Source organism: Seriola lalandi, unplaced genomic scaffold (genome assembly GCF_002814215.2).
Source record: "Seriola lalandi dorsalis isolate HSWRI2012SDOR001 ecotype SW California unplaced genomic scaffold, Sedor1 jcf7180002054163, whole genome shotgun sequence".
NCBI classification, from domain to species: Eukaryota; Metazoa; Chordata; class Actinopteri; order Carangiformes; family Carangidae; genus Seriola; species Seriola lalandi.
The window spans coordinates 366220-393168 of NW_019524716.1; the positions used below are offsets into that span (position 1 = coordinate 366220).

Below are 26949 nucleotides of genomic sequence, written 5' to 3' on the forward strand. Positions count from 1 at the left end.
ACATGGACAAACATTCGCCAGTTTAGTTCTTCTTTCACCCCAAGCTAGTTTTTGTTTTTGTTGCTCTTCCATTCTTTACTGATGACATCCCTTTTAGCAACAAGAATCTCTGCATACCAGAAATAAAAACCTATTTTATCTCCTTAATGTTGGGAATGAGAGGGTGGGCACAAAAGCTATTGAGGCCACTTAAGTAGAAAACTACTTTAGTGGAAAATATTCTAATGAAAAACAGAGACAACAGGTGCTTTTTCTTTACTTGGAGGTTCATTTATGTTACATAGTTGAACTTAAAAACCAGAGCTGAGTAATGACTAAATGTAGCGACGTGGGAATTCCATGTTTAGGTGCTTTTGTGGGAGAGAGTTGCTGCCTGAGATCAGAGAGTCTGTCAAGGTTCTCTGTCCTGTACAAGTCCACTGACAGAAACGATTATGTTTTTTTGGCTGAAGAGATGGAGGGAGGCTGCAGAGGTTGGAGCACCAGTGGTCTCCTCTAATTTACAGTATAGGCTTAATCAGAAACAAATGAACACACCTGCTGGCTGATAATAATTGCTCATTATAGCGATTAGTAAATATAGCTCTTTTAGCCTGTAATGAGTGGCCATGTTGTAGTACAATGTGCACAAAGACCCAAAACTGATTTTGACAGTCTTGAGCTCTTTGAAAGACTTAAGAAGCTTCCCCCTAATGATCTCAGCAGGGCAAGTCAGCCCCACATGGTAGTGGCAGTTTTTTTCCAGCCTACGGTTAGACATCAGTTAAATTTAGACTGACTTTGACAAGTTCCTCTCATTGTGTGCAGAGATCATGTGATCTGGAGCTAATAGTGCATTCTGACACATTAAACAGCCTGTTAAATTAAGGTATCGAATGCAGATGGAGGCAGTAGGAACACAAAGAAGCCAGTTCTGTGTTGCTGCAGGACGATAACTTTCTATCTTTGGTTTATGTTAAACCTAGTTAAAATCAGTGCAGTGGCTTTAATAGAAACGTCAGAATGTAAGTGGAACTTGTTGTTTGACCTCAGGGGTTAATGGGATTCCGTTAGCAGTCTGCTCTCCTCTCTGGTCCTCTTGATAAATGATGCTTTACCTTTATGGTATTCTTCATGTATAATGGGGTCAGCTTTCAGTCAGTGAAGAAAAGGATTTTAACAAATAATAAACCGCTAAAAAGGTTTGTCCTAGTTTTACGTTTTGTTAGCAGTCATACATTTATGGTGTACATGTGTGTGAGACTGTGTTACATGGCTCACAGTGATATACTCCTTTGAGCATATGGTTTTACTAGTTGAGCATAGAATTAAAATCATAAAATGCACTTAAAATTAGTAAGAAGCCATTGATTTTATTTCATAATGGAATTTCCTTTTTTAAATTGATTTCAGAACCTTGTCTTTTGAAAAAGTAGGGCACAACAGTAACAATAATTGTTCTGCGCTTTTCAGAGGGGTACCGGGCTCCCTGACAATAGCTCAGCCTCTCAAAAAATAAATAAAATTAATCTTTTCACATTTCGTGCCTTGTCAATTCAATTCATAGTGACTGAGAAACTGAAGTGTCATTTGACTGAATGAGATTACTCCTGTTATCTGTCATTTTGTTGGACTTATTATTTGGTATTTGTTGTTTTTATACAGGATAAGGAGCCCAGATGTCATGAAGAGCCATCCTCCAAATTAGACATGGTATTCAACGTTCTGATTACTGGCATACCGGAAGGACATGGGAAAATGAGTGCTTGGCTCCAGTTGTGCCACTAAGACTCCTTGATGGGTAGGCATGGCAGACTTTTTCGTAACTGATGCCATGGATGATTGATTTTTAAAGTGCTCTTGAGGGTGCTGTAAACTCAGAGCTGTATAGCAATGTGTGAGCGCGGAGAGCCCTTCAGTGAGGGAGAGTTAAGGAACAACAACCAGCAGGGTGGTGTGCTGGCTGATGGCGATGCCAACGCTAATGATATCCGGATGGAGGATGGTGAGAGGATGGGCGATACCGCCACTCTGTCGGGGCTGACAACTGAAACAGCGGAGCAGGACAAAGTCATCATCTGGGGGACAGACTCCCAGTGTGACGACCCAGAACTGGCTGAGTTTGAGATGCTGGAGTGTCAGGAGCTGGAGGCCTACCTTGTTGAGGAGGGAGAGGACTTTGTCGGGCTCACGGACCGAAAGGAACTTCTTGAACAGCCGTCATCATGCAGCAAAGCCATAGCAGAACATACAATGGATAATAAGAGCAGGGAAGAGGGGAAGTCCTTCCTGCATGGTGCCAGTGAGCAGGAATCCTGTGCCTCTCATGTCTCAGAGAGTAAAGAGGTGTCCAGGACTGAGTTAAGCTCTGAAACTGATATCTTCGTGTCTTGTCTTTCCAACATTTCAAGTATGGCCACTGCTATGGACACCGTTGGCAAGACCCAGACAACAGACTCCTGGCATGCTGCCTCTGGTCCTTACTCAACCATCTCAGAAGACCTGACTCTGGCTTCCCAGACTTGCAACACCGTCTCTGAGAGAGGCACTGCAGCTCAAAGAGCCGATCATCCTCCCCTCTCCTCTAGAAAAAGCACAATACATCAGAAAGATGTGGACATTAATTTGAATTCAACAATTAACTCAGAGGATGTTGGATCGCAGGCACAAGTGAGTAGTGGCGTTGCTCCATGTAAGGATGTCACTGATGAGCACAGGAAGAAAAGCAACCAGAGAAACATTTCAGAGGGAGATTGTGATCAAGGGAGAAGTACTAAGCACAAGGCTTTACCCGCCACAAAGAAATCGCATGAAGAAAGCAACACGAACATGGATAAAAGCACACAAGCTGACGAGGCCCCTGATGTGAACCAAAGCCTGCCCAAAACAGGTACAAAGGAGACTCAGTCGTCAATCCAATCCAAAGCCATGAAGAAACAAGGATCATTTGATAATTCATTGAAAAAACAAAACTCTTTTGACAAGTCTTTTAAAAAGCAGCCTTCATTTGAGAATACTTTAAAGAAGCAGCTCTCTTTTGATAACACTGTAAAAAAGCAGGGCTCTTTTGAGAACACCATCACCTCCAGCTCTTCAAGTCTGGAGAGGAGGAAGCCATGGGGAAGCCCCAGTCGACCAGCAACTCCTACTTCCTCTAAAACTACCTCCTGTTCGCCCAAGAGACGACCACCTGGTTCTCCAGCTAAGGTCCAGGGCATCAGGGCACTGAGCTTGGAGCGTAGTGACTCCCCTCAGAGAGGTTTAGGTCAAACAGTCAAGCCACCAGGTAAGATGCTGTTGAGCAGTGGCATCCCCAAACCTGTCATGCCTTCACAGAGAGAACATGAACCCAGGAGGTCTTCCTCTCCCCAGAAGCCTAAAAATGTCCGACCGAAAATCATCACCTATGTTCGGGCAAGTCCTCCAGCAAAACCTCAAGTCACGGATGCCCCTCATGAAGCCTCTACGCACCCACTAAGATTATCCTCTTACTCCAGCCCACCAGCTCATAAAGATCCAAAGGTTGGTACTAAAGCTGCACCAGTGCTATGTTCCTCCAACCTGCTGTTTGACAAATATCGACAGGAGATGCAGAAGGCAGGGTACCATCCATCAGGCATGGCTGCGACAGGGGTGAAACCTCCAAACAGCGGCATCCCTCAAAGGCCGAGCGGGAAGTCAGGCAGCTTTCATGAGGATGTGCCAGAGAAATATTTCCAAGAGGTGAGAAACTGACTTTTGATTTGACATACTCACATGATATAACTGGATATAGGTTGAAGCGAAACAAGTGCAATATCTTTACATGCTGGTAGCTTGATACAATAGAAAGTTATCTAAACATCTGAGTAATGCAAAAGTTTTAACAGCTTATTGCAGGGAGGAAAAATTGTCAGTTTCACCTACTAGTGCAGTGCCTTTTGAAAAATGTGCCTGTCAGTTGGGGCTGATTGCTTGGCCTGTGTTAATCCAGCTTGAAGCTTTCTTGAGAGCATCATCCAAACAACTTCACACTCGTAAATGCACTTCCCCGGGTCCTGAGCAACACGCCCTGCAGTGTGTGTCGTCAGTTGGTATCTTTTTATTACTGCTGGAGTCGGCTGCTCCTCTTGACTCTGCTAGTGTCTAGGTCACACTGTAGATAGTGCCGTCGCAGTTGAGTTCCAACTTTCTTAAAACCCTGGCATGTGCGTGTTCTAAATTGTCTGGGTGCTGCACACGCCCTTGTTGTGTAGATCCGCCTAATTCTACCCGTCAAGGAACATGCAGAGCAGCGATGTTTGAAGCTTTCTCAAGAACTGTACATCCAAAAAACTTCATACTCAACACTCTGAAGTCAATTGGATGAGCCTTGGTCAAGAAAATCGAAATTCCTCGATTTTTAGTTAGATGCTGCATACCCCTTGGGCATGTATCAATACATATAAATGGTTATGTATTGTATTTATAATATATTTTGCTCAGTTTTAGAGTGCATGGGCCTTTCCACAAATTTAAAGAACAAAAAACAGGATCAGTCACTCCCAAAGAGAAGATTACATGTGTGAAACTGCTTTGACTTCCTAAATGTGCTAACAGAAATTCTAACAGTAAATATCACACTCGCTAAATATAGGAGAAATCACTGTCGTCCACTTTTATCAATTTATGAGTCTTCTTCAATCTAGTTTATCATTAGATTCCATATTGTGGGAATCACAGTTGTTGTTACAGACACTGACTGTGTTGGTAATGTCCCACACCAGCAGGTTTCTCAAGAAGGCGGCAGCGTCTTCCGATCACCCAGATCCCTGAGGCCTCAGCTGGGGTTAGGGGCAGTCACCAGGCAGCCTGCAGCCAAGACAAGAGTTCAGCAAACAGGCCAAAGGTCAACCCTGGCCCCAAGCCAGTCTGCTCAGGCTGCTGGAGTATCCACCCAGGGCCACCAGGACTCTGCAGGTGAGATGGTGATCAGCTGGGGTAAAAGTGCAATGTAATGAAATTGTCATTTAAATGAGAGTGAAAATTTACACACTGTGTCAGCACATGATGTCAGAATGTATGATTTGTCATCAGAGTTCATAAGAAGAGGAAAATAAGAGTTTCCTCATGTAATATAATTCATTTGTCAGTGGGATTAAGAGCTTCAAATATGAGAACACAAGAGCACATTCGACATGCTGCATATTTCTGTGCTTATGCTGTAAAACAAAGAATGGTTTTAAGCCATTTAGACTATTGTGGGTAAATAATTTCATGAGAGCTTTCTCCTCTCTCTGCATCGTTTGCTATTCTGAGAACTTCCCATCATCTTTGTCGCTGTCGAGCTGCAGAGAAGTTGTCTCCTTTCGACTTGCTTAATGATTATGGATGAGGCTTGGCTTTTGGCTTTGGCTTTGAAGTGCAAAGCATTTGATAGCAATGTCACTCACACATCCTTCTAACTTGCACTCCATATTTTTCCCTACTCACAATATGAGTTATAATCTACTCATCTTCCACACACAGTATGATGCTCTATTAGTCTATTTACTGCCATTTCACCACTGTTTGAAGGTGGTCTGAGATTAGTTATTTGTAATGGTGAGATTAGAGATTAGTGAGATTAGTAAAAGCGACACATCCATTTTTTATTCGTCAGAACAGATATGTTAGACAGACTGTGATTGCCATCATTTATGTCAGAATAAATAATGTAACATTGAAACAGAAAGTGTGGCCCCAGTCTCGGTGATTAACCCACTGATATTGTGATATTGCATATTTTCCCATCTACCTCCAGGAGAGCAAAAGAGGTCAGGTCCAGAAACCACCCCCAAGGGCCTCCTGCTCAAACCAGGCCAGTCTGGTCTCCGTCCTCCGGGCTTCTCCGCCCTGCCAGCTGCCCGTCTCGCCGCCTTCGGCTTCGTCCGCAGCTCCAGTGTCTCGTCTGTGTCCAGCAACCAGTCTAATGACAGCAGTCACAGCGATCCCTGTCGACCCTCTCAGCGTGAGTCACACTTCAGCATTATACAGTTTCTACTACTTCATCTTAAACTGTGGCTAAAAAGAGCCTCAGACAAAAATATATCAGAAATCAGACAGACAGTGTTCTGTCTGATTAAAAGGATATTCCACATTTATGTTTCACAACTACATCTCCTTATTACTTCGACCGGAAAGTTGTGGCTGCCCCTGCTCTCCTCAGTTACTATAGTAACAGCCACTCGCTTTGTTCCATTTTTCATTCATTTATCACAAGTAGGCGCTGAAAGCTGCTGCACCGCAGAGGTTTTGATGAAGAAATCCTAAAGTCACCCTCCGCTGCTGCGTCCCCTTCTTGCTTGCGAACTGCAGCATTTTATCTGGAACAAATCCTGGCGCTCACTCCTCTCAAAAAACATCCTGCCGCCGTCATTTAGATAAATTAAAATTTCAGTTGACTAGCCGGTTATGTCTGTGTGTAACAGAGACATAAGAAATGTGTCATAACAAATTCGGAAGTTGTCAGTTACGACTTATTTTTTATTTATTACACAAAAAAGCCTTTACTGAATACAGTATCAGCAGCATGTGTGTGTGTGTGTGTGTGTGTGTGTGTTGTGTTGCTGTGTGGAGCCACTGCAGATTCATTTGTTCATAGTGCCGACTCAAACCAACTTCTGGCTGAATGTGCTTAGATTTACTCTCAGAAAAAATCTTATTATTCGTCATTAATTACTTATAAAACATCTTTATAAAATGAATTCAATCTGCCCAAAGTGGTTTGCACAGGCACAAGTGCCTCTACTCGACTGTGCAGATATGACGATGGCTTAGCGCTGTCCTCTGCTCAAGTGTCACCACATTTGTTCCACTCTTAGACAGCTGACCGCTGCCGTTCCCTGCTCACTGCTTTTACTGTCGTCTTCTGACCGGCTGGATTCAAGGGATTCCTCGCGCTGCAGACAGCGTCCTCAGACTGGAAAAAAAAACAAAAAAAAAAAACAAAAGTAGAAAACAGCTGTTGTCTCATGCAGGGTGCGCCCCCCCCAGCCTCAACCACAGTCACTGCTTCACATGTCTATGGCAGTCCTGCCTTCCCTATTTATAATCCTCAAAATGAGAAAGTGATGCCAGCGCTGGTGCACTATGTGTCAAAAACAGAGAGTCGGGGTGTGGTATGACAGGACAATCTGTGAATCTGTTTTTACCCCAGACACCTCCGGCCCACCTCTCCCCTGCCTTGTGGATCTCCACATCGAACCTTCCCTACACACCAGATAATGGTCTCTCTTTCACACTATCCTTCCTAGAATGCTCCGATGTACACTTTACTGGGTTACTTTGCCCCATTTTTAACACTGATTCTTCAGAAAACAACCACAGCTCGAGACGATAACCTGCAGTCATGTAAGTGTGTCCTACTCTGTCTGTCATTGGCATTGTTGTCTTTGTTTGTAGAGCTGTTGTTCAATTTGTGAGCCAGTTCCTTTCAGCATAAAAAAAAAAAAAAAGGGGAAAAAAAAGAAAAATTGTAATTCTGCTTGTGCTGTAGCGAATAGATGGGTGTCTACCAGAGAGTAAAACACTTGGGAGCAGTTCAGACAGCATATACATGACTGGCAGCTTGCATGGCAGTGTTTCCCCTTCAGGCAGTTGGCTCAGACAGCTCTATTAGTATGCCGTATGCCTCGAACGCAGCCACATTTCACCGGGGATGCACTCCAGTGAAACGTTGTGACTGGGAGTGAGTACATCCCCTCAGATGCCATAATGAACATAAGGTCGCTGATGACATATTGAATTTATCTGTCTGGTTCGCTTAGTGGGAGAACACGGTGTGCTCATGTGGCTGTTGTTCTGTGTGCTGCCTTGATGGCGAGATTCAAGAGTTGAAATTGTTTGTGTTTGGAGCTACAGTGTGTGAGCTACACTTTTTGAAAGACACTATTTATTAGTGTTAAAACAATGATAATCAGTTGACTTCCAGAAAACTGATCATTTCAGTTGTTCAAACATTTATTGTTTCCAGATTCTCATATTTGCTGCTTCTCTCTGTTGGTCAGACAGAACAAGCTATTTAAATGTGTCCCTCATCCCTATTTTCTGACATGTTGCCGACATGGTGCAGCTACCAGTTACTACATACTTCACAATCCAGCTTTAAGCTTCGCGTATCAGTTCCACGTGAGACTTCACAGCAGTTTAAGCAGCTCATATCTCTGTGGCATGTTATAAATATTAAGCCTCTTTCCATTTGGATCAATCCCATTCCTGCCACGTCCTGCAGGAAAAAAAAACCCTCTGGTGACTGCAAAGGCCCATTTTTTTTTTTTTTTCTCAAGAGGAGGTCAGATAAAAACTGTGAGATGTAACGGTGCAGACGCATTTCAGCTTCACTGTACAAGACTTTTCTCTAAGAGCTTAAAAACTTCACTTAAAACTTAAAAGCTTCATGTCCAGTCCAGAAGTTATTTCTTGCCTGAAATTCATTTGTAATGGATTTCCCAAAAGTTCACATTAGTGTCCTACTGCAGTCTTATCCTGCACTAAATAATTGTATCAAACTAATATGACAAAAAAAAAAAAGAAAAAAGAAAGAAAAGACAAACCATGTTATTCCTATGATATCCTGCCTGAATTACACTATTTCCAATATTTGCATCGCACAGGCCGGATGGCTTCATTGAGAAAAGCTTATTCTAATTTAGACAAAAGAGAATTGTACATTCATCGGTTATAATAAGGATAAGCCTTATTGAAAATGCAAAACACACTGCCTGTATTTAATATTCTTAACCTTTCTGTCCTCACTTCTTGTGAATTAGTCACCAGCAGAGTGGAGTCCTTCTTTGCGCCGTGCTGGTGTAACACTGATCGGAGGATGCTTGCAGCAGGGGATGTGATTTGTACTGTACCACGCAGGCTAGAAACAAGCATTTAGCAGTGTGAGTCAGCCTCCAGTCATCTCCCACAGCCAATCAGCTTCGTGGCTCAGTGTCAATTTCACTAAGATGCCTTTGGAAAAAAAAAAAAAGATCTGCTGACTCTCCCAGGTGAATTCTGACTCAGTGGCAGTGAGGAGAGTTGCTGTGTTCCCATTGGAGGTTTCACACAGGCCCTGGGCATTTTGACATCAAAAGTGATTTAATGTTCTCTTTCTAATCTGAAAATTTTTAAGCTTTCTGCAGTAATTTTGGTTGTACTGCTATTAAAACAAGATACCATATTGTATAGTTTCCTCCAACAGCTGGTTGTTACATCTCTGATTTCAGCCTCATCCTCAGATCACAGTCAAGCTGTTTTAGGGGCGTGAACCTGCCGCTCTTTCCTCTTTGAAGGTGCTGCCGAGTTACCCATCGGTGCGGCATGTGTCAGCACCGCTATTGATTGAGGAGCTGAATATTTCATGATAAGTAATTGGAGCTATCTGGTTTGCAATTCTTCACTGACACTGACGATTTAAACCTAAATGCTGAATTGTCCAATTCAGTGCTGGAATCCTAGAGACAGACAAGAGTTTATCCTGATGAAATTTTATAAATCGAAACAAAGTATGACAAGGATCTGGAACCTCCTGTTCCTTTGGAGGGGATATTTGGTTTTGGTGTTGTTTTTCTGTGGGACTACAGTCTCAGTTTGTCTATGAATCAAAGCCTTTCCTATCCACTGAGAGCTAGAGGCGTAATAACAGCTGTTATGAATAATTAAGATGATTTCAGCATTCTGCCTTTTTGCGTCTCTGTGAATTTCTGTGGTTAAAAAAAAAAAAAAAAAATCTACTCTCCAGGGAAAGATAGTGATCTGCTGATACTTAATCCTAAAAATATCGAAGGAATACAAAATGGGAATCCTCAGTGACCTGTAAAGGATCCCATGATCCTTTACAGGTCAGTGAGAGTTGATTTACAGCACTGTTACTAGACTAAAATATCTTCTGGAAAATATATGCTTTTTAATTTTTGTAAGTGAAAATAACTGAGGTGACGTTTTTACACTGCTGTTTCACATCTATCTACATTTTCATTGATATACTTATGAAATGACGTAGTATAAATGTACAAATCATGAAAAACTGTAATAGATTGACAAATAAAAGCTGTAACACCAGCACCCCAAGAAACAAGACTCAATGTAAAAAATGCAACATTAAGAGCATAATATACCAGACCAAGCAGCATACTTATTTTTGTAGTGTATCGTCAGCTACAGTTTAGAAAGATTACATGCCTTTGGAGATTGTGCAGCCGAGTATTGTGCAATACTTTCATTGAAATTAAATTAGAACTCATTCATTCATCCCTGTAAATATAAACCTTTCAAAAATATTGACAGTCCCTGACTATGTTTTTCTGTTCTCTGACATCTTTCCTACTCTGCAGATGCCAGCAGTGGCAGCGATGACACACCTCTACACAAAGCCACAGCAACCCAGAGTGAAGCTTCCCACAGTCAGAGCCGACCTCAGCCTCCCAATGCCCCCAGCCTCCAGCGCCGCACTCTGCCCCCACAGCGCTCCTCCCCGCTGGGTAAGTCCCCACAACACATGCCCAGTGGAAACAAGCGTCCGGGGGCAAACTTTTTGTGTGTATGTGGTGTTGGGATTCTCTCCAGACACAAAACACTTGTGCTGTAGCTGCTCTGCCCCGCCCCATCCCCCACACCTGCCAGTTCAAGGTCATTCTGTCTGGTGATCAAATGACCCTTAAGATTGGATGTGTGAGTGTGTAGTAGGAGAGAGGGAGGTGTCAGCACTCACGCAGCTCATGACCACTGATTAACTGTAGGCCTCACTTCACATGATGATATTCATTCCTCTTTGGGGCTGAGTTGTAAAATAACAGGAAGACAGTTTGCCAGCAGGTTAGTTTACAGACGTAGGTGTACTGACTCATTGTCAATGTCATTGTACTACGTGGTCCAGAATGAGACCGTCCGTACCACTGTTGGCCCGGCGGGAATAGCTGGAGGTGTGATTTGTGGTGCCTGACCTGCTTCAGGCAGTTAGTTTACATATGAGACGCTGTGGCTCGTATGAATTTTTTGTATGCTTAAATGGCTCGGTTGACACTTGGGTGTTTCAGTGAAGGAGAAATAAAATGTAATGTTTATTGTACTCAAGAATCAGAAAAAAAGACATAGACTGTATGTCATTTATTCTAAATATAAAATTGTGAAAAGTAAGCCGCAAGGCAAAAATACATACTTTTAACACCATTACTAAAAATGACTTTGTTATTCCAACATTTCAAACACAAGGTCATCATCTGTCGTCAACTTAAGACAGGCAAAATCTCAGACTACTTTCCAGACCAAGCAGGAATCATTTAGGAAATGAGTTTTCCTGTGTGAACAGAGAATAAAGCCTCCAGACCTGAGCTGTAGTAGATGAACATGAATCTGAGCTGGAAACTATATTATTTAATTCTTTCATTCCTTTTCTTTCAGAGTCTTTAATCACAGCTGTTTTTATGGATGTGAACATATACAGATTAAGTGTAGGCCCTTATCATCCACAGCTCATCTCACTGTCCCAGTGGGAGATGTATTTTACGAAGAAAAACATTCAGAAGGAAAAATAATGTATATTATTATAAATAATATGTTCTCTAATGTATCTTTACTGCTGCTTAGCATTGCATCACAGCAGTGATGTAGTGCCATACAATATACTCCCTCTATGCTGATGTGGGCGTCTTTGTTGTCATTTGGTGTAGATTGTTGCCTGTGGCGGCATCTTTGCAGTGAATCAGTGTGTGGAATATCGACACCACCCAGTGGTCACAGTGTGTATTTCAGTGTGAGCCAAGCGCAGCAACGGCTCCCTGCAACGAAATCTGTGTCAGCAAGTGGAGCAGCAACTCCAGCTAGCGGCCACTGTACCACACTGTACCTCCCCTCACTGTTTTCTCACTTGTTGTTCACACCAGTGGTTCCCGGCATTTTTCGGTTGTGAACTTTTCAACCAAAAATTGATTTTTTGATTTTTTGCCTTATTTCATTAGAATAAATTTTAAAGATCTGAAGAATTTCTCAAGAATATTTCCCTAATAAACAAAGACGAGAATAAAGGAAAACTAAAGAGTTATAATCATAAATAAAATAATATTAAAATAATATTCATGTGTAAGCAGCACTTTAATACATTAGTACTTTACATATCATAGAAATAGATCACAATTTATAAATTCATATTTTTTGTATGTAAAATCTCGGTCTGCAAAGTATCTTGTGAATTTAACTGTCTAATAGACAAAAAATAACAATACTGTCCTCTGAAAGGCAGAGCATACAACAGATATTGTATTTAGAAAAACAATATGTGAGAAAAAACAGGTATATTTTATAAATATGTTTCTTTACTGCGCAGCCTCCCGGAGAGAGATGCAGAAGGACATGGAGGCTGTGATGCCACCAAAGTCCTCCCCTAAAAGATTTGCAGTGGTTTCGCCCAAGCCTCAGTCCCCTGGTGAGTCCCACACACTCATACATCTCACTGCAGTGTGTGTGTGTGTACATGTGAACACATACTGTGTACACATACAGTACATATCTGATATTGTGTGTGTTTGGTTTATCCACAAGTGCAACAAAAGGAGGAAGTAGTAGTCAGCTCTGCAGCACCGTCTGCTTCTACTGTACCTTTAAGATTTATCGTCTCTCTCTCTCTCTCTCTCTCTCTCTCGCTCTCTCCTCACTTCATTACAAGACCCATGACAGCCTGCTGTTGTCATAGCAACAGGCTACAGTAGCTGTAATGCTAGGATGGCTCCTCCAGTAGCGATCCTGCTGAGTCAGATTACCACAACCCAAGTCAGCATTTTGTCCTTTTCTCAGAGACCAGACAGACACAATAACCTGAGCACTGAGTTCCAGTGAAGGCGCTAAAGGCTTCAGCACTGCACAACATACTGTGCATCTCGGTGTGTTGAGATGAGAGAAGAAATTGCTGCTGATTGGTGTGAGCAGTGAGCAGACTTGAGTAACAGCGACTTGGACAGACCATTTGTCTGTAAACCACCGAGGTTCCAATCAATCAGCGGTGAATCTGTTTGTGTATGTGTGTGAGGTGAGAGAGAGCAGTGCAGTGTAGCTCAGCTGTATGGTGTTGCTATTGGGGGTGCAGCTAATGACTGAATCTAATGATTCTGGATGAATATGTTTATTATCAGTTAAGCTATTGGTTGTTTTTCTATTAATGATTTATTTCAAACAAATAATAAATGGGAGTAAAATAGTTAAAGAAATAATGTTTACAGAATCCTAGATGACATTTTCTATTTGCCATTTCATCTCACCAACAGTCCAAATCCCAAATATATTCAATTTACAATCACAGAAAACAGATCAGTAAATAATACAATCATATAAAACAATTCATTAGCAGATTATTTAGTAGCTGGAATCACTGAATGTTTTGCATCTTTGCTTGACAAATTACTTAAACAATTTATGGATTATCAAAACAATCAAAATATTGAAAACACATTTTGTAAATTGATCTTATACATGTGATATTCTTTATAGATGTCCACTTGTGTATGGAAGTTGTCCACATTTCTCTCAAAAGTCTCATATTAGAAAAAATAATAAAAAATATATATATATTTTCCGTCTCTACAGTTCGTGGGCGGACGGCAGCAGTCCCCAGTTCTGTTCGGACGGACAGGGCCCAGGAGCTGGACCGGGCTCTGATCCAGCAGCTGCGGGAGCGCTGTGAGCAGCAGGCCCTGCAGCTCCAGAGCCTTCAGGCCCAGTTAAAGAAGGCTTCCCTGTGCCTGGACGTTTTCAGCATCACCACCCAGCACTTCTGTCACAAGGTAGGCAACAGCAGAGCACTCATCGTTGCCTTGTGGATCTTTTGTTTATCAGTACATCTGGCTGCCTTTGTTGTTGACATTGTTATTTTTGTATGATTTTGTACAGTTATAGTGACACACTCTCTCTCCTCCTCCCTACACTTGTAACTCAGTCCAATTCATTTGCCAGAAAAGAGACAAAACACACAATAAACAAAGTTAAAGATGAATTTGAATTATTATTATTTTCAGATTTTCTCCTGATATCACAATAACATTGTTTTCATGAATTTGTTTGGCCATAATAATCGTTTAGTGAGAATCTTATATCGTAATCCCAATTAAAGCCCAAATTCTTTCCTGTATTGTAAGACAGGCCTGTAGCAGGCTGCATTCCCTTCCTCTCCCTTTCCCTTTATGGTCAGTATGAGGAAGCTCTGACATCCAAGATATCAGAAATGAATCCCAGGAGTATCCCCTGGATTTAATTTCAAGATAGATTAGATGATGGATGTCATGAATTTGATCTTTTCTTGTATTAAAAACTTCTGCAGGGATGAATTTTCAAAACAGCCCTTGCTCGTAAATGCATTATTGTGTAACATAACTTGATAAAGTGACTGTAACATTGATCATGATGGATGCATTGCCCATATCAGGCGAGGATCATATCTCTGCCAGCTGGTTTTCATATCACTCTGAAATGAAAAGAGGCACTGGCATAGTAAAGTGTCAAAATGAATTTAAAAACCTAATAGTGTGTTTTAGGAAAAGGTTGACAAAGTATTCATCATTTTGAGACAATAGGATAAGAACCAGCTGTATGGTCTTGAAGTCATGCGAACAGAATCGTCTAATGGGAACCGCATCCTTTTGCTGAAATCAAGCATCATGGTTAAGCCTGCTGTGCGTTCACTGTGCAGCCGTATTCCAGCCTAACAAACAACACATTCCTGCTGTAACAACTACACAAGAAAAAGGTAGCTGGCTTCAGGCTGCAACTACAAAGCGCAGCGTCTTCACTGGCACAAATGACACCTGTAGCATCTGGCTTTTGTTGTCAGCATCACTTTCTTTCTTTCTTTTGATCCCATTTTGAAAATGTTGGAACTAACTGAAGTGACACTGTTTGTGGGGAAATACTGAGGATTTCCTAAGGTTTCTCTAATAGTTTAAACAAAGGGAATCGTGATGCTTTATGGCTTTTTTTTATAGGCTACGTTTAAGTGGACAGTGTATGGACATACATAAGCATCATCTCGTGGTGAGTCTTCTCCCATTGTGTAAGATATCACTGACAATGATGCGAAAAATACTCAGTAGAAGAATCAAACTAACAAACAGTCTGCTTGCACACTGTGACCGAGTGTGTTCTGCCTCCCAAACGTGGATTAAGCGCCTGTTTCTTGCCCTCTCGTGGTGCTCTGCTTGCATTTCATCCATTTCCTAGCCCCACCCACGGGTTCTGCTCTACAGTGGCAGATGATAAATGAGATTAGAGCTGCCTGCCTGGGCCGGGCTGTGCTTTTAGTGAGAATGATTGTCAGACACGGACAGAATACCCACTAACGTCTGACGGGTGGAAGATCTTGAGATATATGCATCTGAGAAACACCTGCAAAAAATAAGTATGGAGAGATGGGACTCCCCTTCAGAAATAGTCCTTCGAATTGGTTTTCAGTTATTACTATCAACTAGATGTCAGTGTTAGCAATTTTTAGATGTAAATTACAAGTGAGCTTGAGCCTGAAATGTGTATTATGTCTTGTCCATGTCCAAGATATTGTACTTTGGCTGTGATAGGTGTTTTAAGATGTGTACAAGCAGTGACAACATGAGATGATGAGGTTTTTGAAAGTATAATGTTTGTATGACACTGACTGAAGAAATATAGAAATAGAAACTTGGGTTTCTTTTCATGAGCATCAGTGAATTTAAAGTGCTTCATTGGATTATTAGAAACTTTACATCCAAAGCTGCAATTTGGACATCATCCTTCAGTCAGATCTATTTGAAATTAATTATTTTCTATTAAGCATATGTGGGTTGGATGTGTGCTGTAATGCCTGCTACATGGAGCTGTTTTCACTGAGCTGAGTAACAAAGCAGATAATTGGCCACTTATTGATCATCTCCCTCCCCCAGCTTCTCCTGCTCCACTCTTTTGTTTTTTCTTAAAGATGCAAAAGACCGCACGTGTGTGTGTATGTGTGTGTGTGTGTGTCTGTCTGTGGGTTGCTCCCTGCCATGCGTGTGAATGTGATACGGGGCGTGCTGGTGGGGGTTTAAGGGGTGGGCAGGCAGAGCTGGGCTGGGCTGGTAGTCTTTGTTCTAGCAGGGATAAATGCCGGTCGCAAACCAGGAAACGAGGTGAGGCTTTGGTCTTCCCGTCTCTCCTCCCCTCTCCTTCCTTCGCCTGGTTCCCTCCCCCCCCTCTCTGTCTATCTTTCTGTATCTTTCTGGCACTCGCATCTGTCACTGCTGCCTCCCCAGCCGGCTCAGGGATGCTGCTGTCTGCTAGCCTAGTATGGGCCATTGCTGCTGTGGGCTCACTTTCCTCCCTCTGCGCTGTCTGGACCAAACGGTAAAAGGCAGGATCTTCTGCAGGCAGCAGGCTTGTTTCAGCACCGAGGATTCCTTTATGTGTGTGTGTGTGTGGTTGTGCGCATGTGTGCGTGTTTGATGGGGGGGGGGTCTGAGTGCGTCTGTTTATATGAGCATTATGTTCACTCGTTTCCTAGAGACAGAGCTATGGAGAGAATAAATCCGTGCATGATTGTGCTGAGTCAAAGCAGGCTTGTCTGTCGCACTGTCCCTCTTTCTTTTCTCTTAGAGTTTGCAGGGACATTACATAACATGCTATTGCTGCTATATTCTTACACCTGTCTTTTTTTTTTATTCCGGTGTGTACATTGTGTTCTTAATTTACATCTGCTCGTCTAATTCTTGGTGATTACATTCCATCGGCTGCACTTTCACTTTGGATGCATTATTCTCATGTTTGCCTGATGTTGCTGAATTTCTCAGCTACAAGAAATCACGTGGTCTGTTTTCTGCATGAAATTCATGCTGTGTGCTCAGTGGAGCCTGAATCTCTTCAAGACAAGAAGTCCAAACAAAAAGGCAACTGCACACTGGAAGGATTTTATGAACTGGAGATACATAGGTTGAGACTTTGGAGAGGTTAATGAACCTTAATTACAGTATCTCCTCAAGAATGAGCACCCTTACTACAAAAAACCATGTGTATTCTTTTCTAGAAGGTATGATGTACAGCACTGAAATGATAAGTTGACTGATAGAGAGATATTCAATTCAATTTTTGATCATCCATTAACATTCCCGCTTCTCAAATGTGCAGATTTCTTGTTTTATTTCACTGTTGACTATATTTGGGTTTTGTTTAATAGTGAAGAGCATTTCTCACTATTTTCCTTATGCTATAGACCTAACAAAAAGAATCACAAAAATAATCAACAGTGTAATCGATAATAGAAAGAGTCCCCAGTTAGTTGCAGCCCTAAACATGGATTATGTTGCTTGGGTGGGGGCACAATAGGAAAATTAGAATGCATGTCACACATAACTCCCTGGAGAGCAGAATAGGGGGTTGTTAGGGGCAGGACTAGGGAATGATGGGTAGGAGCAGAGGTGGAGTAGCAGAGTAAGAAAAGAAATGAAAAAGCGACTGACCATCCTTCATCCCTCATGAGGTCACTGCAGTCTACCCCTGATGACTGTATGTTCCAAGTAAAACCTCTTAAAGGGTGACATCATTCCTGCCGAGACACACCATCTCATACATATTTCACCTGCTCCACTCCTTCTCTTTCTGTCTTTGTTTCTCATAAGCACTGCTCTGTGATCAGCGCTTTATCTCTGAGCAACAGTGTGCATAGCCATCTCTGCGTGTTTAAAGTTGTGATCAATAGTCATTTCACTGACTGTTGTGTCTGCCTCTGTGAGTAAGATGTGCTCCCAGGATGTCACATCACGAGGAGTCCCTGGAGGATGCTGGAGGAGCCTTTAAGCTCTGTGTGGAGACTTTTTCAAAGTAAAATGTAAAACTTTATTTTGAAAAATGTTGTAGTTGACTCTTACATGGTGCTATGAAGCATTCAGCTTAAAGTAGCTATTTGTAAGTTTTGTTATTGCAACATAGCCACAGTTAGCATTAACAGCTGTTTACTTACCAGTCTAGAAGAAACGTTGTGAGTTCAGCATCAAATTTAATTCTTGTCTCCAACAACGCCAATGTTAACTCTTGTGTTTTCTTCTACTGAAGTGAGCATGCTGACCCGCTAGCCCGGCCCACCTTGTCACTTTCTGATAGCGACTCACTGCAGCCTCCAATCTGCCGTGTAGACGTAGCGCTGCTCAGACGGTGTATTATAACCTTTTGTATCATAAGAACAACAATAACCAAAGCTCTTGTGAACTGACAATCACCAACACCCGCTCCCGGCAAAAAACCACATTCAGCAGCAGAGAAAACTTACAAATAGCCCCCTTAGTGTAAGACGCTTGGTTACTGTGATCCATAGTAAAGTAGATGATACACTGATATCAAATTGTAAAGGTGCAAATAAAGTGATTGGCTTTTTTCTCTATAATTAACAGAAATGATAAAAACGTTGTTGCCATTCCTGACGTGTTCTTTGATTCACTGTGATCTGTGAGAACCAGGCAGCACACAGCCGTTTATCGTCTTAAGTGAAATAGACTGTAGCTGCCACTTCTGACCTTTAGTCCAGTGTATTGTAGTGATTGCGAAGTGAAGCTTTATGAACCAGCAAAGCTTTCAATACAGTTGTGTTTAAGAAAAGGTTCATCGCTCAAAGCTTTTCAAATCAGAGCTCAATGGGGACCCTGAAAATATAACACTGTGCAGACATCCATGCATCATTCTGGATACAGTGGAATTTACTATTTGATGCAAGATTGATGCCCCTTTATAAGAAAGGAGCTTAAGGCCATCTTTTCTCTCTTAATTCTCTTAATATGAATTATATCATTTTGTTGACTTGGAAAACTTGGGAAACATTAAACAGCACAGAATCCTGCAGAAGATTAAATTACCTGTAGTTGTGTATCACCAAATGAATATTACTCTGCATCAAAGCCATGGAGACATAGAGCCCCTTGGCCATTTGACTTGAAGGTATTATTTTTACACTGGCTCTCAGTTTAATACAGACTGGCTTAATTACTGTCTCGCGGTCTGCCATATAATAGTCATGTGAGTGAGACAATATAGACATAATCCTCTATGGCTGTATAACTGTAACCTGTTCTTTTTGTAATTAATGAGTTGCAGCATAATGACTTTATCAATTATTCAAAACATCAGTCTAACATTTGATCTTGTGGTCGGTTATATTTGACTAGTGTATGTAAACTTGACACAACACGAACCGTGGTTACATAACCTTCGAAAATGAGTAACTTGTGTGTCATGGGTGCGCTCCAGAGGGCACTGCGCTCCAGAGGGCACTGCACCCCTGCACATGTGATGGGACAATATTTTTGATGAAAGAAAATGTAAATGTAGATGGAGCATCCTTTCGGTCTATAATCCTCTCATGCATATATCACTGAAAAATTTTGGGTTCAAAATGTCTCCAGCCCTCTCTCAAGTCTCTTCATGTTTCTCCTAACAGTTTCTGGTATGTATACAGTATGTATATATATATGTATATGTATATGTATATGTATATGTATATATATGACACCTTTCAGCACAATGCAATACAATTTAACAGCACAACAAACTACAGCCGCTAAAAATACCTGTAAAGTTGAATCAACACCTCCATAAAATCAGTTTTAACAAAAACTGAACATTGTAACCTTCCCAGATTGTTTTGCAGGGCTGTTGCTTTAGTTTTTAACTGACAATATATCAATATTCAAATCATATCACCCAGTTTTATGTCAGTTGCAGCTTAAATTTGTGCCAAAACTGTAACATCCATTTCCCCAAAGGCTTACTATGGCACTGTAGGTGTTTGTAAGAAATCCATTTCATTTCAGGTGCTCATGCATGTGTTATATGTGTTTGCATTTCAGAGTGAGAGTGCCATTGTGAAAGAGAGGGAACTGTCCCTGGAGCTTGCCAAAATCAGGGATGAAGTGGGTAAGTGGGATACAGCTTGATATATATGGCACCACAGGGAGGACAGAAAGGAATGAGTCACTCACATCTCCCAGTATATCAAGTCGTATACAGTGTGCACAAGGGATGGGAGGAACAAATGACTCCTGGGGAATCCACTCTGTTGTTTGAAGTCTGGATTTAGTCCAAGATCGAACACCATATACTAGATACTATAGAAAAAGCTACTCTGACAGCTTTAGGATTTAAATCATTAGATCATCACAAACATACAACTGTTGAATTAACTTTGGTGCATCTTCTTTTGTAATAAGTACATGACCTAAAATTTGAATCCAGTAAAACAAACTCCATCATCCATCTCCATGTCCCAGCTTTCAGTGTTGCACACTGGGAGCAACTGCAGCAGGAGAAGGAGGAACTGGAGCGGCGTTTTGAGGCTGAGCTGCAGGGGTTGCGGGCTCAGCAGCAGAGGGAGCTGGGAGCGCTGGAGGAGCGGCTGAAGACGCAGCACACGGCCGAGACCGAGAGTCTGCAGGCACAGCAGCAAGCCGAGCTGGAGGAGCTACGGGTGAACCAGCAGGAGCAGGTGTGTGTGTGTGTGTGTTTTGATGAAGACTCGATATAAACCGCACATATCTGATGTAAGAAGTTGATGTTGTGTGGTTCGCAAAGCATTTGAAACTGATATTTAAATATTTCAGCAGCAACATGTGTTTCCAGAAGCAATGTCCCAGTTCCTCTGGATAATCCTCAGATCACTGTGAACTGTTTTCACTGGGACTGCTGTCTACTGAAGAAATAGTCCCCATGAAAACTGTTACATGATGCATTACTTCACCCCCTAGTGTGTATGCACGTGCGAATGTGTGCTTGTTATGTGTCTCCAGATCGAGGAGATGAGTGAGAACCACGAGACGTCCCTGATGGAGATGGAGACGGCTCACGATGACACGCTGGCCACTCTGCAGGAGGAGCACGCCAGGACCGTGAAGAGTGAGCGCCAATGTTTCAAAACCTGCCGCTTTTCTTTACCGACTCGCTCTGCTGCAGGTTAAGAGAGGTAACACTGTGTTATCTCTCGTGTTAGATTTGAAGATGGCCCATGAACAGCAGAGGAAGTCCCTGGAAGAAGAGTTTCAAAAGATCAGACTGTCACTGCAGGTTAACACTCCTTTAAATTATCTCTTTTTTTTCCCCCACAGATACGTAATATGATACTTTTTGTGGTTAGTGACAACAATATCTGTGTGGTCAACAGGATCAGGTGGACACGCTGACGTTTCAGAATCGCAGCCTCAGAGACCGAGCCAAGCGATTCGAGGAGGCTCTTCGCAGGAGCACAGATGAGCAAATAGTGGTAACTGATACATCACTGGACAATATATTGACTGCTTTGGTGACAGTAGCTGGATACAACAGAAAGAAAGCAAGACTGATGGTTGCTTTCACTAATGATGTCTGCTTTTTGGCAGGATGCTTTGGCTCCATATAAACACATTGAGGAAGACCTGAAGAGTCTGAAAGAAGTTCTGGAGATGAAGAATCAACAAATTCATCAGCAGGAGCTGAAGATTTCAGAGTTGGAGAAAATAGTAGGCTTCAAATTTCTGCTTTTTTTTTTACCATGAAGGAAACTATTGCTTGTTTCAAGTCAAGTGAAGTGTTGAAGTGTTGTCCAGTACCAGCTAACATGTAAGGTCAGCTAATGACAGCAAAAAATAACAATGGACTAATATTTTGGTCAGGACAAATGTCTCCTTCACAAACCATCATATTCCCCTGTTTCACTGGTTCTAGACTGCCATTTCTTCACTTAAAGAATTTAAAGTTGTGCACCTTATGTTCTGTGTTTTTGAGCAGGCTGAAAAGAATGTGTACCTGGAGGAGAGACTACAAGTTTTACAGCAGCAGAACGAAGACCTGAGGGAACGAATAGACAAGAACCTTGCTGTGTCCAGGTCAGTTTAAATCCACACTAGTGCAGATTTAAGACCTATTTAAAATCAGTTGAAATGAATTATATTTCATCATCTTATAAAAAATATGTGTTACAATATGACCTTGTATAACCCCAAGATCAAGGATCAAGGGATGTACTGTCTGTGTGTATATAGAGGGCAATTTTAGGCAAATAGAATACTGGGCAAAGAACATCTCAGGCATATCCAGCTGTTTTTTATAACTGTGACCTTGCCACTAGTACATGGCGCTTATGTTTTAACTTTTTCTCACACCTCTTCTTCCTCAGACAACTCTCTGAGGAGAACGCCAACCTGCAGGTGCACGTGGAGAAGGAGAGCAACGAGAAGAAGCGGCTGAGTCGCACAAACGAGGAACTGCTGTGGCGTCTTCAGACTGGCGAGCTGAGCCCTCGCATGTCCCCTAGCTCCTCCCCCATCCATAGCTCATCCCCCATCAATCGGCCATCCTCCGGACAAGGCTCCCCCGCCCGTCCACACTCCTACCATCAATGACACTCTCAATGGAAGCTCTTGTGTCGAACGCTTTCTTTTATCCGGCATCGGAAGCCCTGATTTTTTTGAGACTCTGTTGAATGTTCCTCTCAGATAGATTTTACACAACGTAGATGGACAAACACAAATAAGTTTGTTTCTTGGGAAATGCCAACCCACCCATGTGATGCATTTCCAAAGTCAAACGCCAGGAATTTTAATCTCTGACCTAAAGAATTGTATTAATGATCGCGCTTCTTATTAATCGTAAGGGAATTCTCTGCCCTCCTCTTTTTCTATTCCACCCGAACGCCCCACAAAGCTGCGACACTGCAGCAGATGAAAGACCTGGTCATTGTAGACGTCATAGAGCAGTGCCTCATTTCCATGTTTTCACCTCCATCTACATCCCCACCCTCACATCCAGCGCTCAGGATGACGGATGAACGACAAATGCAAACATCAAAAGTACAACAATGAACACAAGAAGCGCCTTTGCTGTCCAGTCTCTCCCACCAGCAACGGCACGGGCAATACGTCTGAGTAAAAATCACAAAACTACCTTTAGTAAGTTACTCTCAAAGTGTGGATTCTTCTCTGGGGCAAGTCAACATTTACATGCTGAAATATTTCATGTATCAGGAGTGTATGAATGACGACCTAGCCATCTAACCTCAATCATCTACCCTACTTTTTTCCTTAAACAGCTAGATATCAGCGCGGACCTGAAATGTATGATTAAGACAACATAACAACTCATAAATCTATTGAACTGCCACCACGGTTTAGCTATGTTATTTATCATAATTTGTAAAAACTGTACATGTATTGATCTCTTTAAAGCATGTTCCGTCTTCCAGTTATAATGAACTTTATTTTAGGATTACCTACAGTGTGACGAAATGGAGTGGAGGGGTGAAGGTTACTTCTCGTTTCCAGTGACACAGAGCAGGATTTATTCAAATGAAACCAAGAGAAAAAAAGATAATAGTATTATACATTTCAGACTAATCTTATATTTTTCAGGTGAGTTGATTCTCCCTCACCTGTAGTCGTCTTAAGAAAGTATAAGTGTTTCCGAATGCCTCTCAGTTGAGTGCATACCTCTGCCAAAGTAAAGTATTAATGAGAATGTCAAAAAATGCCCTATTTCACAGTGTTGAGGAAAGTGATGAAAAAAATTCCTGGATCTTTCCCCTTTCACCGGATCCACTCCAAAAATCTACTGTATTTTTCCCTGTCTCATGCCCCATCCCTCTAACAAGCTTGGTGTAAATCGGTTCAGCACTTTCTTTGCGTAATCCTGCAAACTAACAAACAAACAAACAAACATGGGTGAAAACAAAAGTGCAGGATCTGTAGAAACCACCAAAGATGAAATCATTAAACACAGCAGCTCATCATGTATTATAGCATCACGTACTATGTCATATGTCTGGAGGTACAGTAACTGCTGCAGAATCAGCCTTAAATGGTGCAGACATAGTAGTTTCCGTCACAAAGTATCGACTTGAACACATGTAAATCTCTTCATTGTGTTGCATTTGTACTGTTTTATTTTTCTTTGGTTAAGTGTACCTTATCGTTGCTCTTGCAGCCAACTGGAACTGTTTCTGTCACACTAAATGTTCTGTGTATTTTGAGATTCAACACAGAAAAACCTTGAGAACAAATCAAAAAAAAAAAAAACTGTCATGGCTTTCATCCTCCATGAATATCTCTAATTGACCTTTGGCAAACTCTTGTTGAGAAAAAAATTGGATAAAGCTGCAAGCTGTTACCTCATGTCTCATTGCAGAGAATAATCTCAGGTGTTGAGAATTATGAATCATCAAAGGGAAGCAACTGCCATAACTTTTTTTTTTGTATTACAGTAATTGTACTCTTTTTTTTAAACTTATGCTCATGTTTACATAATAGCTCGACTGTCTGTTTGTCCTTTGTATAAAATTATTTGGATGTACAGAATATGTATACATATTTCAAAGAGCATAGTGCGGTCCGCAAATATATGAAAATAGTTTGAAGAAATATTGCTTTATTATAATAATATGATTTAATAATCAGCTCCCCGGATTTAAAACGTGGAAATCTGCTCAAACAGGAATTTGGTTATAGGTGAGTTGTTTACTGTTCGGACAAGTTGATTATGTTTAACTTGGTCGCTGGTGGGTTTAGCTGTGTTCTAAAAAGGAAGTGGTGAATGATATTTCTTGCCATCAGGTACTTTGATTGCACTGATTGCCTCTGTGTCCTATGGACATGACCTAGTACTCATTTAGTGAGTGTTTGTTCCACGCTAGAATAAGAGGTTTTGTTTACAGCTCACACCCAGTGTCAGAGAGGGTTGGCGTGTCACATGGATGTCGGTACTTCTGTTGATTGTTTACTGGACTTCTGTTGTAACGATTGTATTTCAGTATTTCAGAAACCCATGCTCTGGATAAGTTTATATGAAAGCATGTCTTTATAAGGTTGTTGTGCATTATTTTTTTGTTTGACATTTCTTGTGCATTTCATATATTTATTTATTTATTTGTCCTCCCCCAGAACTGCAACTGTAGCTTAGCTGGTTAAATTATTGTGGTCAGTGATGAGACACTAACATCTATACTGTATATGTTGCACTTTGTATTTAAGTATTAAATCACAATAAGAAAATAAGTGTACAAAAGTGAGATTTGGAGTGGATATATCTTTAAATATATAATTATGACACAGAGCTCTTATATAATTAGGACCAGTGTTTAGGATTCCAGGGGATCTAGTGGCATAAATGGATTATAATATTCATAATTATGATTTCATTGGTGTATAATCACCTGAAGCTAATAATTGTTGTGTTTTCATTAGCTTATTTACACACAGAGTGGGTCTTCTTTCACGGCGCCTGCCATGTTACATCACCATGTTTCTACAGAAGCCCAGAATGGACAAGCCAAACACCTTTTTCCCTGTTAGCTAAAGGCCACCATACTTCTCCTATACACTTGGAAAGGGAGGGGTAAGGGTTATTCAGATGACACTTAATCCGACACACTGGTCCTTTGAGAAGTGAGCAGAGTGCTCTTGGACCACATCTAAAAGAGATACCACAGAGGCTTGTAACTGTAATAATATATAACAACAATAGTACGAATCTGCCTCAATTAAGCTCTTATAGGACTTGCTGGCTCTGAGATTCATCACTTCCTCTGCATGAAATTCTGCATCATATCTATGGGCAGAGGGAAGATGATGGTTGAGTTCTTCTCTGCTGCGATGGTGTTGAGCGTCTGCAGGTATCGCAGCTGGAGGCCAGAGGGCGACTCAGCGATCACCAGAGAGGCTTCTTTCAGAGCCCGGGAGGCCTTCATCTCTCCCTCTGCAGCAATGATCTGAAACACAGAAAGACAATCATTGTCTCTTGCCTCTTAGCGATCTCTTTTTTTTTAATGATTAAAAGGTATGACGAGGAAATTAAATCAGATCTTCCATCGCCCTCTCCACCTTGGCTCTGGCCTCCCGGCTGGCTTCTGCCTCCGCTGCCATGGCTCTCTGCAGCTGCTGAGGCAACTTCACATCCTTGATCTCCACACGCTCCACCTTAATACCCCACGGATCAGTGGCTTCATCCAGAGCTTCCTGCAGGGGAATATTGAATAACAGTCAGAAAACCGTTGTTATCACTGTGGAGCCTTTGATTAGCTCATTTTGGCTTTGTGGTACATTTGTTCTTTGTTTCAACCAGACGATAGTTTAATGCAAACAAGCTCTGATAAACCTAACAGCATAAGTTAATGACAGCTAGTGAAAAATGCTACGATTCAATTTTTTTGTCACTTTAAACCAAAATAGAGATAAAATGAGAATCAATTTGAGCCCTATATTCATCAGGAGGTTAGAAACATGATGATAATGTTTCTCCATGACTCCTTGATGTGTCAAGAGGCAAATATGACAAACTGTAAGAAAATCATGCCAGTTTCAGCTTTCTTTGGACTTCTTCTGCACCTAGTGGCCAAACCCGTCTACGGTGGCTGACAAGGGCAAACGCTCTGCAACGTTCCAGAACACTTCCATAAGGAGAAATGAGCTGCAAATTTCGAAATGATGCAGATTCAAAAACACATACGAAAATATAAAACAAATACAACAATGGAAACCAGCAGCAACTGAAGAAACTTGCTGCATGAAGCCAAACAAACACATGAACAGCCAACACTCTGCAAAAACAAAAACACATGAACCCCCAAAACCAATGCAACAGGAAAAACGCTGTGTATCTAGACAACCCAACGGGAGTGCTCCAGGCCTCTAGGGCGAGCGCTAAGTGGAACACCCATAGACTGTATATAAGCATGCTAATGCTTGCTGCGCTTTCTGTTGCTCTTTTATAATATTGTAAAAACTACAGCTAAATGTAAAAAAAAGAACATAACGCCTTTTTATCACCTTTTTATGTCGCCTCTTCTTTCTTTCCTCATACTCTCTCATTTGGTCAAAGGTCAAAGGTCAAAGGTCCAGTCGTAGGTCTGGCCTCTCGGGTCAAAGCTCAAGCTCACGCTGAAGGTGTTCCACTTGTATTTGCTTTATATTTTCGTATTTTTGAATCTGCATCGTTTCTGAATTTGCAGCTTGTTTTTCCTAAAAGAAGTGTTTTGGGCCATTGCATCTTGTT

The 26949-nt window shown here is 41.6% G+C and overlaps 2 protein-coding genes across 4 annotated transcripts in view; one reads left to right on the forward strand and one right to left on the reverse strand.

Moving 5' to 3' along the window:
- Positions 1–24967, forward strand: part of mtus2b (microtubule associated tumor suppressor candidate 2b) — a 27771-nt gene extending 2804 nt beyond the window's left edge. Inside the window, exons 2-15 of one of the 3 annotated variants that reach the window (XM_023403620.2) lie at positions 1645–3702; positions 4725–4917; positions 5741–5947; positions 10302–10448; positions 12290–12388; positions 13543–13739; positions 19788–19854; positions 20208–20422; positions 20724–20829; positions 20924–20997; positions 21095–21193; positions 21309–21428; positions 21694–21794; positions 22085–24967. In XM_023403620.2, coding sequence (XP_023259388.1) covers positions 1873–3702; positions 4725–4917; positions 5741–5947; positions 10302–10448; positions 12290–12388; positions 13543–13739; positions 19788–19854; positions 20208–20422; positions 20724–20829; positions 20924–20997; positions 21095–21193; positions 21309–21428; positions 21694–21794; positions 22085–22310 — 3681 coding nt within the window. In that variant the 5' untranslated portion in view covers positions 1645–1872 and the 3' untranslated portion in view covers positions 22311–24967. Of the gene's footprint in view, positions 1–1644; positions 3703–4724; positions 4918–5740; positions 5948–10301; positions 10449–12289; positions 12389–13542; positions 13740–16191; positions 16303–19787; positions 19855–20207; positions 20423–20723; positions 20830–20923; positions 20998–21094; positions 21194–21308; positions 21429–21693; positions 21795–22084 lie in introns of those variants that run through there. The other 2 variants (XM_023403621.2, XM_023403624.2) reach the window with 2 other exon arrangements.
- LOC111653149 (stomatin-like) overlaps positions 23142–26949 on the reverse strand; it is a 6450-nt gene continuing 2642 nt past the window's right edge. The window contains exons 5-6 of the mRNA XM_023403626.2: positions 25779–25913; positions 23142–25666 (exon numbers count right to left, since the gene is read on the reverse strand). Of these exons, the coding sequence (XP_023259394.2) occupies positions 25475–25666; positions 25779–25913 (327 nt within the window). The 3' untranslated portion in view covers positions 23142–25474. The remainder of the gene's footprint in view (positions 25667–25778; positions 25914–26949) is intronic.